Below are 17,102 nucleotides of genomic sequence, written 5' to 3' on the forward strand. Positions count from 1 at the left end.
ATGGACTCTAATTCAAAGTCAGGTCTTAACAGCAGAATTTCTGCACCCTAGTGTCTCCTGCTGTGGGGTCCCATTTGCTTGGAAAAGAACATTTTTGAGCACTTGCTGTAAAACCAGCTCCATCAGGTGAGACCAGTGCCTGTTCTAGGTCAATGTCCCATGTACCGAATTAGCTATAAACGTATTTGAAAGCAGCCTCATATGTTTCCCAGCCTCCAACTTCTTGCAACCTGAGGGGATGTCCCTCTCCTTTAATACTGTGGGGGAATGAGGTGGAGAGATGGGATCTCTATGGTTGAGATGGAAGGTCCCTCCCTCGATCAGACCACACAGACATGGAATGATGCTAAAGACCAGCAAGGAAGGGCTCTCGTGTCCACATTGGAGGCTTCTAGTTGCACACAGTGAGCGGAAAAGTTGCTTCTGGCTTGAGCACATGGGATCTACTATTATAGTGGTTGAGCTATCAAAGTACCTGCTATGTGAAATAGCCCCTGAAGCAGCATGAGCAGAAAGGCAAATTTCTAAACAATGTCAAGGTCTTCCCCTCACCTCATGGAAGGCAAGTGCCTCATGACCACATCCAGTGCCTGGATGGTCTCAAATGGGACACTTGGCAGCCGACCAGAAAGAGCATCATGTAAAGCCTGCAAACTCACACAGGATATCCACTTTATAGCCACCTTAAATATTCTGTCCTTCCCTTCTCCTGGCAGCGTGACCTCCAACTCCACCTGCAACAATGCCAAACAACAAACCAAGATGATTCTTTCCATTTAAAGGGAAAAATGAAAGGGGCTTAAGGAGGGATCATGAATTCCTCTGAGTATCAACTATAGAGCATGGGAGAAGACACAAAACAATGCTGAAGAAACAACAAAATTTTGGTACAGCCTCTTTTAACAGCTGGGTTTTCCAAAGGCGTATTTCAGAAAACCAGCACGCTTCCCAACTGGCATCTACCTCCCTCATTTTGGAAGAACTTGTGTTACCACCAGGAAGGTCTCAGAGAAAATCTGGAAACCTGAATTTGGATATCTAAACATGCCAATGCGTCAACACTCAAAGCATGAATTTCTGCACGTGCAAAATGAAATGTGGGCTCTTGTTACCTGCCAAGACGCATGAACTTCAGACCTGCTCTCCCTACAGCATCAGTTAGGGTACTTTATATATACACACTGTAATACAGCTCAGATGAGAAGAAAAGTTCCAGAAAGAGCATTAAAAAAATTAGCAATTGTTATTTCTAGATATCAAAGAATAGATGAACAGAAATAGATGAATGTCTTAATTATTTTTGCCCAAAACATTGACAAACTATACTAGTTTAGCTTATTTTTGCTATGATATATTTTATAATGCTGATTTCTCCTCTTTATTAACACAAAGAATGCCTGAATACAGATGTTCCTTATCTACAATTAAGGCTTGTCTGAATTAAGAACTTCTGGGAAGGACTACAAGGAATAACAGCATCAGCAGAGTCTTGTGTAGGGTATAAACAAAAACACTGGATTTTCCTGTCCTAAGGAGCCAGCAATTTAAATGCAAAAGGCACCCACTCAACAGACAAACTATAATTAGTGGGGCAGTGAAGACAATACATGGGGAACAGGCAGCTAATACATGCAATCAGCTGGTCTTTTGGGATGGTTAACTCGTTTGCTCACAGGGGAAAGAATAGTAAAAATAAAACATAAATGATAAGCTTTCCCATAAGCCAAAAATCTACTTGACAACTTTGAGTAGAAGGTTAAAATTAACATTACAGCTGCCTCACCCTTCTTGCACAACAGTTCCTTGCAGGAAGAGCCGTGCAGAGGAAGGAGGACAATGGAAAAGGGAGGCTGTAATTGCTGGGTCACTGCTTTGAATCTGGTCCAGATCATTAATCCTACCAAAAAAAGGTGCAAATGGGGGCCTAGGATTCAGCTGACACAGGCTGGAAGCTTCTTCTGAAGTCTCTGCTATGCTGTCAATAGGTCTTCAACCTACACATTACTTAAGGGGATGGAAAATATAGAAAATATTTATTGCACCTGAATTACATTCTTTTTCTTTAAATTCCTCTCCTGCTGCAAATCAACCTACACCATTTTTATTACTCCTGAAACTGCTGGATACATAACTGCTGATTATTAATGACTTTACTACCATTAAACTACAAGAAGACTTTTTCTGTCTTTTTTTTTCCTTCCTTCCTTCTCTCCAGGTTTCAATTTCCAAAGTTCCTTACCCATGATGGAATGGAAACAGATAAAGAACTGGACTACTTGTGTTGCAGTAACTGTGTCTCCCTGGTGGAAATAAAAGACATAGGATTGAAGAACTTGCATTCCAGTTGCTGGAGGGCCAATTCGGGCCGACCCAGTAACAGATGGTTTAATTTTAAAAGCTGATATGCCAGAATTAGGCAAGTACTTTATCCATCAGCAAAAAATACATTCCATCATTACACACAAACATACTCAGTTATCGTGGGCAAATTTAGCAGTGAACTATCAGGAGCCAAATCATTTAGCATAGCTTAGCAATGAATTTATACTGGCAAATTTGGACCAAACACGTATTGCTGCTGAGTCTAAAACTATTTAAAAAATAACTCAGAGTCAATGCTGAAGCACATAAGGTCTGAAACCAGTTCCCCAGCTTTCTGTCCTCTAATATCTCACATGAATCACATTTTTTTAAAGAGTTTAAGATATACCCAGCCCATTAAAGAATTCATAATAGCACATTAGGATCAAAAATGATTCCATCATCCATACTCATAAAAAATTACTTACACTTTTAAGTTCTGCAAACTGGCTTTAAAGTTGGCACTCATCTGTGATTTAGTCCACTTTTTTTTTTCAAGTGCAAATAAGAACATTTGGGAGAGAAAGCAAAATATATATATATATATATATATATATATAAATGTATATATATTGCTTTAAAAGGGAATCTTTCTCATTTTACTATTGGAAATAAATAGAAAGGCTCAATCTAACCCTTGACTTGCCCTAGGCTGCTCTGTATAAGGAGTTTCTGCCCTCTGTTCCCAGCTTGCCATGCAATCCTGGGGAATTCTGCATTGAGTTTCCTTTCCGTAAATCCAAACCTCACTACACAGCTGTTTTCAGTCGTGTTTTCAGCATGGGAAGTAGCTTTTGTCCGGGAATCCAGGAGCTTTTTTCCTTTCCATGGATTCGGAGAAAAAGAGGTGCTCAGTGTCCAAGCAAACACTTGGGTCCCTATCTCCACGTGCTGCTCTGGATTTATGAAATAAGACTATTTTTACCATACTTATAGAAATTGATACTATTTCAATACTTCAAATGGCACAAAATCAAGAAGAGTGAGGTTCAGTAACATGTCTGGGTCCATATACTGGATTAAGGGACTGCCCTTGGGACTAGACTTCCCAAAGGGAACAGGAGTTCTCTCCATGAGCCTCCTGTTCCGTCTTTCAGCATCGAATTCACATAAAGCACTTTTGTTATATACATCTCTTAAAATAAAAACTGTCTCAGGTGTATTAGTTGTTCCTAAATCTTACTAGGTAAGAAAAAACTCCAGATTAAGTTAAAATTTAGCTCAAACTTTTAATTTTAGAAGCACATTTGGGACAAAAATAGAAATTATGTAGCAGGTTTGTTAAAGTTACAGGTAAAAGTGAACTAAACTTGCCTTAGGAGCTACAAGCAAAGAGGCTATTAACATCTTTATAATTTGACAGTGTACTATACATTGTTTTCCCATGTGTTTAAGAGTAAAAACTAAGAAAATACACTGTTAATATTTAAGTATTTTACATTCTCTCTAAAAGGGCTAAAGAAACAAAGAGGACATGTAAAAAGGTTGGGCAATCATGAAGGCTAAGAAGAAAAGATGAGAAGTGTTTATGCAGGAGGAGAGAGTTATAAAAGAAGCACAGTTGTCATCAAGGACAGAAGAAAACCACAACCACCAGACCAGAGGTTAGACTAGAGTACATTGGTGCAAGAGCAACAGGAGGAAGATGCCAGCAATTTGGGTGCCAGCCTTCTGGTCAGGATCAGTTCTTCCATGAAGGCCACTGATAAATCAGGCTCCGTTCCTATTTAGATTAAGGAATTCATCATTTGTGTGTTCAGTATTTCCAATTATGATCCTAGATATAGGAAGCTGTGCAAACGTTCGCTATACTCAGAACAATCTAAACTAGATATAACCCCACTCATCTAATTGCTTTGGATGGGAAAAAAAAAGGGGGGAAAATGAGAATTGATGAGAGTGATCCTAAATGTTACACAGATGACACACCTGAAGCCATCTCAAGCCAACCTCCACCCAAAACAGTCTCCCCAGTGAGGTTCATACCAGCAGCCCTTCGCAAACTCACGCTGCTCACGCTTCGTAATCCTGGCCCACTCAATGCAATTAACAAAATTATTAAGAGTTCACCTTTCCGAAGAGCGGGTTGCAATATTTATCTTGAGGCATGCAGAGGAATTGAGGCTTCATATGGATTTCCCATATAACCACCTTAGCTTTATTTCTTGTTTTAAAGTATTTTCTGTGCTTTGACTAAGAGCAATACACTGAAAAGCTGACTCCAAATTATCATATATATCCTGGGAAAGACAGGTAAGAAATTTTGAGAAAACTACCTATCATGTAGGTAATTGGAGTTGGGCAGCTCTTCTCAAGTTTTACCAAAAAAATGACAGATAAAAACTCTTGACTCCTGTCCTGGTCAAGAAGAAAGCAAATTTGCAGGCAAAATATCCACTTTTTTCTGGATGACACATTGTCACTACACCTCATTTTTACCAGGGCCTTCAAAATTCAAAACATTTAAGGACAGAGGCCTATTTAGCAAGCAGTTACTCAGTGACAGACCATACAGAATTATATAGGTTGGAGATTACCTGCTCCAGCACTCAAGCAATGTAGGGCCAGGTAGGATCTTCTGAAGTCTCATTAGATCAGGGCTTAATTTGATCAAAGCTTTTTTTTTTTTTTTTTTTATTTGTCATAGTTTTTGATCTCCAATGGTCTTAAATGCTCCCTGTTGAGTTTTCGTAGACATTAGTTGACAAGCTGAAAAATAATTCAGACCGGAGCAAACACCGGCCTTTCCTGCTTTATTCTCACTCAAAATCAGAGACCATTTCAGGGAAATTAAGAGTTATATATTACATATATCAGGGTAAGAGGTAGATGAAGCTGGAACTGTCAGCAATGTCAAGCACACAAGACAGAGACCACTATGATCTAGTTTATAACACACTGCCATTGAATTTTGGAAGACTTGAGCACTATTCCCAACCTTATCACATGAGCAAGATTCCACATTTATCTGTATTTCTCTCTCCTCTTACATTTTATTTCTGCTGTCTACTCTGGCTGTAACCAATTTCTACAGGGCAGGGCACTTTTGCACTGTTATTGCAGATGCCTTGCCCTGTACCCACAGTAAAAGGGTGTTACAGCCCCTGGGAAATACTGTAACACAAATGAATAATGAGAATGACCTGCAACCCCAAAGTGCCTCTCATCTAAATAAAAAGACCACAGAAAATCCAATCTGATATTAAGACCACAGAAGTGTACAGCTAATTATTTTATAGGTCTTGTGCACTAGCATGTTCTAATACAGTGCTTGCAGCTTAACGAGTCATCTCTGGGTACAGACACGTGTTTAAACCCCAGTCGGAGCCAGTGAAGATGGGAGGGCCCCCGGAAGGGAGCAAAGCAGAACATGTGAGCGCTGCTCAGCTACTCCAATGCTCAACTAGCAGGCTTATCCTAAGCAGTTTAAGCTAATTTGGCACTCTCGTTGCAAATGATTAGGGAAGAGATAGACACGCCATCCTGCCAGTCAAGTGCTGGAGGAGTTTCTTCCAGCTCGTGGAGAGTGAGAATCAGTTTACAGGAGGCTTTGACAGGATTAATGAGCTGATACAACAGCCCGGGGCTGCCAAGAGGGCTGCTTCCTTTCCCAAACTCTTTAGTGTCTTCACTTTACCCCTAGCATCAGCATGGAGCTCATCTCCATGCCTTCTCAGGTGACCAATCCAGCTCACCAAACCAGCTGGAAACTATGTGAGCAGGGAGAAAGAGAGGGAAGAGAGAAGGGAGGAAGGGGAGTGACTCTCTGGGTGGCAGCGAGATCATAATTCTGTTCAGCCTTTTGTGTCAAACCACCCCAACTCACAAGGAAAACACCAAAAACATACAGCCAGTTGCTAGAAAGGCTCTGCAAATATTTCATTAAAACCTCCAAGTAGGAATTTTGGGAAAAAAAAGAAAAAAAAAAACTTACTTTCTCTCTCCCAATAGGAAGCGGCATAGCTGTATAAAGATTTTTTCTTCCATCAAACACTGGCTTGCGATCCCCAAAGATCTGTGTTTTAAAGTGCTGAACCATATGTTCCACTATTTCTCTGGAAATACAAAAAAAAATGTTAAATCAATGCTTTAGTATTCATTTGCTACCACAGAACCATCACTAGCCTTTATAAGAATAGGCTTTAACTCCTGCCCAAAATATCAGATGGCTAGTGAAAGATTTGTCCACTGTTGGGCAATAGAGGCAAGATTTGACTGATCTGATTTAATCCAACCTTCTCGCAGACTAAACCGTTTTCTTGAAGCAGTTGCTCTCATTTTTTTCTGGCTGAAATTTTTCTTCACCTTTTCCGTGATACACCTGAACCAGCATGTGAACAATCCTTGCTGTCTCTCCTGGGACTTCTGCTCTCCTTTGCGAGTCACCAGAGGGACCAAAAGATGAGAGGATTGAGAACCTTTTAAATAAAGACTATCAAACTTCCGCCACCATGTTTCATCAGCACAGTATTCCCTCTTGTGATGACAGGGATAAACAAGCTTTTCTTCATCACATTCTCAAGGATTACTTTTAAGCCTAATCTTTTCCCACAGTTACAACACTAGCATTCATCAGATCCCATGCATACTAAAAATGCCTCTTAGTTTAACTTTATGGAATCAAGTTCTGCTTTAGCACGATGGAGCCTTTCACCAAGCTCCTGTCAAGCTGCAATATTTATTTACAACCTGGCCCTGCAAAGCAGTTCACCAGCAAGTTAGTGCCTACTGAAATAACAACATCCTCTGTCACCAAAAGTCTTGGGTTCAAATATCCCAGACATCCTTCAGGCTATATGTAGCATATGGCTGTAAAATTTGATATACATCTTTCAGGCAATGATACATCAGCGGTCTGCAACTCGCTGCCTGGAAGATCCTATAGATGTGGCTTGGGGCAAAAGGATGTTAGAAATTTAAACAGACAAGGGAAGGAAACCCACAGCAAGCTATTTCTTCAGTCCTGTTCTCAACTAGCTTGCACACAGGCTGGGCAACCATATCCTGTAGTGCTTTACTGGAAAACTTACATGATAAGAGTATTTAGTGAGATGTTATGGAGATTTTTGCAGCTGCAGAACTTGACAGAGGAAGTTGAGGTGAATGATACATTGTAAGGAATGAAAGTTGTTTTAGTTAACAATTTCTTTGCTATGTCCCAAGGCTTTAGGACAAAACAGGTCCATTGAAAGGAACTCAGCTGACCACTGCAAGAGTAACCAGAGCAAGAGTAAAAATAAAACTCGGTTCAGTAATTTCTGCTTCAGATCTGAATCATCTCACTGAACCACTACATAATTCGGACGGTGGAAGGAGGGAGATTCTTTGACCTTATGTTAGATATTTTGAGCAATGGAATCCATTACCTTAGCAGGGAAATCCTTTTCTCATGGTAAACTCTCTGGAATAAATCCGAGCACTACTTTAATTAAGGTTTTCAAGCTGCAAGCCACATTTAGCAATGGCTTAGAACTTAATGAAAAGTGAATTATTTTCTCTCTTTGAAGTTCAACAGAAGAATATTCACCCTCTGACATCAGCCCTTTGAGACTACTTCTCAGGTGGGAGCTCCAAACTGCTGACTGCCAGCAGAGCACATTTTGATCCTTTTAGGAGTTTTCACTATCCTCATGAATTAAACTGAGCACATCCATGGTGTCAAATCAAACGTTATTCTGGCCCTTGCTGTGTCAGTGCAGTCACAGGCTACAGTGTAATCAATCTTAGCACAAAACTAAATAATGAAACTAGGGAAGATGAAGCAGAAAGATAACAGAAGAATGAAAATACAATTATTCTCTACCCCTTGTAGGTACTACTGTAAATACACATATGAATTCAATAATCAAATGACTAGAAGTAAACTGGCACCAAAAATTATTATTTAGTCTTAGATTGTAAATGCATGCTGCCAAATGCTATATGCATGCATGTATGCATATGTGCACATATAAATATGTGCATATGCATACATATGTATTTATGTAGGACTCAAATGTCCTGGCTAGCAAACCCCCAGGCACAGGTGAATATCCACACATTATCCTGTGGATGTGCAAGCAAGAATAAGCACTCAATGAAGGAATAAAACTTCATTAAGTGAATCCAATTTGTATTCTCTCCACGTTGCACTAAGAAACACTCACTGTACTACTCTGGAAAGCATTCACAATACCCTCATTTACTGTAAAAGGAATTAATCCATGTAGATTTACACTTGCTCCTGTTAGCACAAGCAGATCAGGTCAAAAACTGTCTGCAAAAAGCAGCTTATTACCAAACATAATCTGCCTTTTTGGTCAGAAAAGCTATCTCATTATTTAATAACTACGCTCTCTACCTTTGTTTTCAACCAATTTTAAACTAGCTTAAAAATTAAATTTGTAACAGAGAAAAAAAATTAGTGCAACGAAGTGTAATACATAATTAGCAGCTTTACGGTATTATTCATAGCCACTTCAGTGTGACAGCAGATAATGTACTCCAGTTTATTAGGTCATGTTAGAAAAGCGTTGGCTTTTGGGGGCTTTTTGGATTCCACAGTTTACATAGGGTTGCATAGTGTGCCCACTGCAACCTGTTTTCAAAAACGGGAAGTTTTAGCTCTTGGATATATAAACAGCCCATTCCAATCCTCTATAGTCAAGTCGTAGGCAGGTCTGATGAAGCCACTTGTGGTTTCTAGTTAGTGCCAAGGCTTGTTCTTCATTTCACTTTTGGCAGTACCACTCTTTTCCAAGTCAATAACGTTGCCACACTGTGACTAACAGGGAACACACACAAAACACAGCACCTAATTACTTGTTTCCTTTGCCAGCTGATCCGTTTTCACCTTGCTATCTGTTTCAGGAGCATAACTTTCCCTTATATAGAAGGAGGGATAATTTCTTACCTAATTTAATTCCTTCCAGATCTCCTCGCAGCAGGATGAGCACATGGGTTTACCTCCCTTTGTTAGTAAGGGAAGATAGCAAAATATGCTGATATCACAGCTGAGGGGCTTATCAGCCCATTTCTACTGCAATATTTAATCAAACACCACTAAAAATCATATTTACCAAGTTGGCATATACTGAGCTAACTCTACTAGAGTTAATACAGTTTATACCAATGTCCCCAGTAGCAGCTGGTGAGCAGCTACTGCTCACCTTTATTGCCTTTATTTTGGCATTTCATCCAAAATAAAGGACCATCGCACAAAAGTCTTAAAGAATCTGGCTTGGAAGATAAAGATTTGGAGGAACAAAAGTACAAAAAGTTATGCCTGCTGATAAGAAGAGCTAGAAAATATCAGTAAATACAATAACTAGGATTCTGCAAAATTGTCGAGGAAAACTGGCATGTGCCTCCAGCATTTTCCAATGAAAGTATGAACAGAAATAAACTGAGGAAAAGCAACACATGCTATTACCTGTTAACTCTTCTAGGGCATTTTTCTGGCTTTATATCCAATTCATAATGGTAGATATCTATTTTAGGAATGTCCATTTCAAAGAAGTTGGCCTGCAGTTTGATTGTTCTCCCAGAAGTCCCAAAATCTGGTCGGGGGGGTGGTTTGAAGCCATATCCATGCATTGATGGTGGCAGCGGTGGAGGTGGAGCAAGCACTGGAAAATAAAGGAAAAGAACTTGTTGGTAGTGCTATTTTACTATAACATTTATAATATATATTGTATATTTCCATGGTGGCTGATCTGTACTTTCTGTCACTTATTAGTAAAGAAAACCTTAAAATTAGTTGCATTTCTGTACTTCTAGACAGGTAAGTTGGATAGGAAATGGAGAGGTAGAGCAGGTACCACATTATAGACAGGAATCTCGCCAAAGCCAATCCCCCTCACCATGTTAAATTGAGCAAACAGCTATAAAATTGAGTTTCTACAACTGAAAAACACTTCTGGGATCACATTTGAATAAGTTGCATGCTAGTAATTGTAAAGCAAACACAGGAAGCAGTCCTGCCTGCTACTATTTCCTTTAGCTAGAAAGCACACAGAATTTATGGCTTTCTACTGCTATACTTTGAGCTTAATCGGTAGCTAGCTCATATAGATAATACAGTGTGAAGTAGAAATATAAAAGTTGCATGTGATTAATCTAGGAGAATCCATTAAAAACCCACTGCAATGTTCATTAACACAACCACCACCACTCTTCCAACCTCTCTTTCCACATGTGGTAGTTCTCCTGAACGTCATGGGCTCTGATGTTCAGAAACATCCTTCTGCTTTTCAATTCTTTTTCTTCCCATGGCAAGGTTACAGGCGCTGTTTTTCATGAGAAATATTTCTTACTCTCCGTTTTCTCATACCTTCCTCCTCCTTCTCACTGTCCCAAGCTCCTGCATTTTCAGGTCACCTTCCCTCATCCTTCCTGATTTTACTTCTACGTGGTGATCAGTCAGGAAGCACCATGTCCCTCCCACATGTTTATGACAGATCATCTTCCCATGTACTGGAAGGTAACTTAACTCCTGGCTATATGATCTTACAGGTAATATTATTGTGTATAAAGAACCAATAGAATATATTGAATTACTTCAACATGTTTCAATTACTCCTGTCCATATGGTAGTCAGGTTCTCCTTCCTGCTCCTCTGCATCATGACAAGATTTCATCTACTTATTCTTTACATTTGTGTAAAGGTCATTAATGAAACGACAAACAGGAACACTCCCAAATTTAACAGCAACTTTCCCCTTCAACACCTACTTGCTGCCAGTTTTCCTCACTTTCTTTTCCCCATTCTACTAACCTGACTTTGGGGAATCTCCCAGTTACCAGATGCTTTATCAAAATTCAGGTAGTTTGGTCGGACGTTAGGAATGTGATAGTGATTTCTGCATGGGCTTTTAATAAGATAAACAATTCCTGGGTTGTAAATTCTTGGCTAGCGTTCAGGAAACTCCATCCAGGTCTGGTCTTCCAAATGTATTCCCGCCTATACAACAGGAATTTCTTCCTCCCTTTCACGAAAGAGGCATTGAACACTGTGATTCTCGCAAACCAACTCAACAGATTTGTTAAAAATGCTTCCTACTAAAAACTTGCACTTTCATTACCCAAAACTTCAGGCTTCTGCAATAAAACACTATTCTGTCTCCCTAATTTTAAGTACACCTATTCTTTCAGTTTTGCTCTTGGTACAAATGCAGCAATGCTCATTAAAATATTACTTTTTCCATACGTCTGTCCTGCTTTGTGATGTCATAACCTTTAGGGAGAAATTTGGCATTTTCTTGGTTTCCACACAACACTACAGAATCTTTTATCTCCAATCCAAGAAACCCATCTCCCCTTTTGAACTGACACACCTGAAGGAGGCTGAAATACTTTCCTAATTTTACTCAGCCTTTGGTTACTTCCCTTTTATCCCCATGCTTCTCGATGCCTGAGATGGATTTTTTCAGTGATCTGTCATTTTTTCCCCTAATCCTCAGGGGATCTCTGCCTCTTCCAAGGTTTTTCTTAGAGTGATTAACTCAGGCTCCACAACTCCTCTCTCCCTTCGCTTGGCATTACTAATTTCAAAAGTATCTGGATCTTTAATGGGAAGGAGCCAGCTGTTATGGACAGGATAGCTAACAGATTTATTTATAGCCTTTATTCTACAGCTGCAAAGTACCACAGAAGCTATTCCCGGGAATATTTATACTTGCAGCGTTACAAAGGTTTCTATTATCCAGATCAGGCCCTGGGAATGTGCGATGAGCGCTCCGCTCTGCTCTAACCATCTCAGTTACCATCTTTTTCCAAAGAAACATTGACTCTCACCAACTGTTTCATCCATTCTCTTGTTTATTTCTTTACAACCCATCACTGCATTAACACCCTTATTTCTATGTCCTTCCTTAGCTAACAAAAGACTCCCAAGAACCGCTGTTACCTGTTGAATTTTCTTATCCGTACCAAGTATTTCCCCTCTCTTTATTGTTCATTCCTGGGCCTGCCAACATTTCTATCACATCTTCGCCACATCCTAATTTCCCTGCCCACTCTGTTTTTGTCATGAAAACAGCATAATTAATTTCTGAAAACTCAAAATATATATATATGTATATATATATATGATTGCTTAGTACTTCATAGCAGTGCAAGGAAGATAAAAGTGTTCTAGGATCACAACCAGTCACAAAAACATGAATATATATATATAGATATATATACGATGCTCAAAAACAGGGCATACTCTTCTAGCAGAACTTCAGGGACAGAAAGGAGGGCACACATTAGGTTGGGAAAATAACACCAAAAACGGAGAGCAGCACAGCTGTGATCACACTGTTTTGTGGCATCCACACAAGCTGCCAAGGAACAGAACCACGGTGCTCAAAGTAAAACGACTGCCACCGTGTATTTTGATTCAAAACACTTTTTAAAATGATATCTTTTTTATGAGCCAATAAAAATGGAAGCTATTTCTGGCTCAGCTCACCAGACAGAAATTTATTTAGGGCAGGGTGGTGTTCGGATGAGATAAGTGCTGTTTATTGAACAGCAGCACTGACCTGATAAGAAGCTAACCTATATTTTTTTGCCACATAAAACTCCTAGGCATGTTAGCTATAGGAGTAAGGGATGCAAATTTAATTTTAGACCACAACTCTTGGTCCAAGGTGAGGTTTTCGGACTATTGCTTCAAATTAAGAATTTAAAATCGAGCTTTCCCATGTTAGATGTATTGCAGCAGCTCCTCGTGGTGTTTATAACGTCGCAAAATCCCCATGCCAGCCATGCTGGGAAAGCCAAATGGTCCCTCTCCCAACAGTTACTGGTTTGGCAGAGGGGTCTGAAGGGGATACAGCCTTATTGCTCCTTTCTACCATAACACAAACTTCAACCTTAATCAGGAAAATGAGGTTGCTGTATCCAAACTGAGGTGGGAAACTAGTCACACTGATACAACTCCTTGTAACACCCTGGAGTAACCCGCCGTGCTCCTCTACAGTGTTACAGGAGCCAGAGAGGTGAGAATATTTTCCTGGAATAAATATTCCTACTTAGAGGGGTTTTGTGGTGTGACGAGATGCATGTTAGCGAGGATGAAGCTGAACACTCCTGTCCAGAGTCATCCTCAGACAATTTTCCCAATGCAGTTCTGAATTATTTGAGGATTCCTGTTTTTCTGACACTCTTTAGAGTGTGGATTGTGCACAGAGCTCTACATGCATAGCTGGGTTTTACTTTTAACCTGCTGTGAAGGAAAGAATGAACTAGGAGAAAGATGAAAGACTGGGAAACTAGAGCACTTGGGGGATATGTAGGAGAAGCACCTCATTTAGTGCTCCCTGATTCCATGAAGAAGAAAGTTTCGGCTTTGATATAATGGTTGAGATGACAAAGAAAACACCAAGTTCTTATTTTAAGGCTTGAAGTAAATTAAGCTGGATGCTGAACAATGAGGTGCCAGCATTTTGTCTTCAGGCTTCTTTTTGTTATGAAAAACAGACTTCCTATTATAATTCACCCAATTTATGCCGAGCGAATGTTCAGAGTGGTCAATCTTGAGAACAGCAACTTCTGCAACAAGAAAGAAATCTGGAAGTAGAGAAATAACAGCTTCACGGAGCTCTGAAACGAAAGCAATCCGCAAGCAATGCTTGCTGCCAGGAGAAAGCGGTACAGAAAGCATCCCCGACACAGCCAGGCCACCACGGTGCCAAGCAGGAGCTTTGCAAAGTTGGGATGGCCCCATGAACGTGACATGTTCCACATGCCCCCTTCTCCTCCATCCTAATGGATCAAAACAGATCAAACAGATCAAACAGATCAAATGCATGGAGAAGAGCACGACTCTTGAAAGAATCTCTCAAGAAACTCCTGGCCCTGTGAAACTCCTACCATGGAGAAGTTGCCAGCGAGCCCCATTTCCAAACGCACGCCACCCAGCTCGTCTCCTACGTTGAGACCCGTGCAATTGTGTAACTGCAGATTTTCAGGGCAACTGGATTTTATAGCTCTTTCCCAGACTGAGAACATTAATTTGTTTTGTCTTTAGTCTTTTAAAGCTTAATAACAAGTTTGCTTGGTAATCTGGAAGCCCTGACGGTCAACACAAAACTTGAGCTTTAAAGGTTTGGGGCCCTGAATTACACCATTTTAATGTGCAGTTAAAGGCTTAATGAGTTCTTAAATAAGAAGGGGCCTAACTAGTTGCATCTAAAGGCTTGTTGACACAGGATATTGTCGGAGTATAATTATGCTAGTGCAATTATATCAGTAAGTCTTCTTGTGCAGCAAGTCCTAACACATACAATAATCAGGTGATGCTTTCATAACTCAAAGCCTATTTCAGCACTGGGTGAACATGACCTATGTTTTCATATAGGAAGCATCTCTAACCCCTTTTTTCTCTAAAAATAGGGTCTCTAAATGAAACTACTGTCAAGGAAGTCTTCGGAAGCTCCACTTTCAGTTAAAGTTCCCAGTACTGGACAACAGGACTGAACTTCTGCATCTCCATGACAGGGGATATCCCCAGCATAGGGATTAAGATACTGCTGCATTTTGAATCAATATACCCTTAATTTCATACACCTGCTGCAGTACTCAATTTCATGTGCCTTGCTTGATGTGCCAATCTGTCTGCAGACAGCACAGCACTATGATCTCCTTATATATTGCGCTTTATAGGGTCCCAATATACCTGCATGGGGACTTAGCTTCCCTCAGGTGGGTCACTGATACCATCCTTTGCCTTCTCCAAGGCACCGAGCCTTGGGAAAAGCTTCTAAGCCCAGTCTCAGCTGGTGGTTTTGCCTCCAGAACTGCAGGAAAAAAATAAGAACAGACAAATCTGTTCATTATGATCCAGCTAGAAATAATCAAGCAAAGCAAGGGGAAGGGATGTTTCTGTTGGAAGGGGCTCTCCAGAAGTGGAGGATATCACAGTAAGAGAGTAACAGAGATGGCACCTTAGTGTGCAAATAGATTAAGCTCCTCAGATCTTACCCTGTCAAGTTTTGACTGCCCACTGGGAGGGAGCTCCCACAACCTCCTGTAATCCATTCCAGTGTTGGACTGTCCTCCTGGCAAAATAAAAACTTTCTCTCCCAAAATGCAGTTGAGGCTATAGCCCAGGTCACTAAAGCATCCAAAATGCAGTTGAGGCTATAGCCCAGGTCACTAAAGCAGCAGACTCTGCCAGAGGCGCTGAACACAGGCTAGCAAATTCTGGACCAATATTCCCTTAAAACACAGGGTTTCAAAGACATCTGCAAGGATGGAGCTGTCCTAGCAGACAATGGCTCTGTTAGAAGGGATTTCAGCATAAAACTGAAGTAAGCATCATGCTGTCACAGTGAGAAACCAAACGGAAAGAAAGGTTTCCACCAGTGTTCTCTGAACTACAAAAGACAGAGGCGACCCAATAGCAACGTGGAAGACAACACACATAAATCTTTGATAGCACCTGCCCAGAGTTTACACACACTCAGAATACAAAGTTAAGGCTTTTTTTTTTTTTAATTAATAGCTGAAAAGGCTTAGAGCCATCATTTCCTTACAGTCGTTAGTTTAGAGAGAAGTTTAACTTTGACATTGGCTTTCTGCTGAGAACCGTTAAGAGAAAGATAGGGAGAGGACTTGCTGTGTTTTGCAAGAGATAAAGAAAACTCAAAGCTGCAGCTAATAGTCCCTTGATATTACAAGGGTTCAGGAATCTACATGCAACCTGTATATCTTCCTCTGCTGCTCACTGTTCCCTGCTTTGGAGCATGGAAAGTACGTGATATCTTGACTGAGGCGTTTTTCACGTCAGTTGGTGGGTCAGATGATGTACAACAAGGTAATGGACTTATCCATTAACCCTAAGAACTGAACAAACGCAGCCCCAGAAAAGGAAGTAGAAAAAAGGATGATGTGGTCAGAACTCCATTTGAATGTAGTATCTGTCCCAGTGTTACTTTAAGAAGTAACTATTGAAAGTTCTTCAGTGAGGTGGTTGCCACAGATCTTTTTAACCTGATAAGTATTCAGCAGGATTGGAAATAAAGGTGTTTTATGTCCATGTCTTTTCCAATCACTTACCTTCTTGTGGCTGTTAAATCATTGCTCACACTCTGGGAATGACCCCTAAAATGCTACCCGCTGTTACACTGCTCAAGGATGCGCTGTCCTTGCTCCTCAACGTACTCGGATCATCCTGCTTCTCCATGAAATACCTGCTTGTCCCAGGCCTCCTCACGTCTACAACTACACTGCAAATCCAAGCCCTGAAGCAACTTAACTCTCCTCACAATTCTCACTCTGTCTGGTCACATGCAAACTATGCCCAGATCCGGCCAAGGATTGATGAAGCATGTGATGTCTGTCACGTTCTTGATGGAGTTTTTCCCTCTAAAAGTCCTTCTGGTCTCTCAAGGAGCAGCTTCCAGGCTTTGCAACCCCAAAGCATCATATACACCTAGTTGGCCGAGGTGTCTACACAGTTAGTGGCAGGGAGAAAGGTAAAAGAAGAAAAAAAGGAGCTGTCTTCACACTCGGTCACGTTTTAAGGAGACATGAGTCTCCTCACAACTTCAGATTTCTTGTTGCATTAGATGGCTTTTAATTTCTTAGTATGAAGTTAAATACTGCAATATGGAGTTGAAGTATTGGATAAGCAAAGTTGCCTTCAAGCCTCTAACACCGTTAATGTTCAGCAGACCTGCTGTAGACAAAGTTTTTATGGTGTAGCCATTACTTAGTAACAAAAGAATTAACAGAAGGTGAATTCTCAAATTAGGTTCAATTTTGTCATT

General features: G+C 40.4%; 1 protein-coding gene across 1 annotated transcript in view; it reads right to left on the reverse strand.

The window, feature by feature from the left end:
* The window catches only part of AGO2 (argonaute 2, RISC catalytic component), a 45,171-nt gene that overhangs the window by 18,178 nt on the left and 9,891 nt on the right, over positions 1 to 17,102 (reverse strand). The window contains exons 2-4 of the mRNA XM_026047158.1: positions 9,773 to 9,968; positions 6,296 to 6,416; positions 553 to 734 (exon numbers count right to left, since the gene is read on the reverse strand). Coding sequence (XP_025902943.1) covers positions 553 to 734; positions 6,296 to 6,416; positions 9,773 to 9,968 — 499 coding nt within the window. The remainder of the gene's footprint in view (positions 1 to 552; positions 735 to 6,295; positions 6,417 to 9,772; positions 9,969 to 17,102) is intronic.

This window comes from Nothoprocta perdicaria, unplaced genomic scaffold, assembly GCF_003342845.1.
Source record: "Nothoprocta perdicaria isolate Ctin4 unplaced genomic scaffold, notPer1 scaffold_48, whole genome shotgun sequence".
NCBI classification, from domain to species: domain Eukaryota; kingdom Metazoa; phylum Chordata; class Aves; order Tinamiformes; family Tinamidae; genus Nothoprocta; species Nothoprocta perdicaria.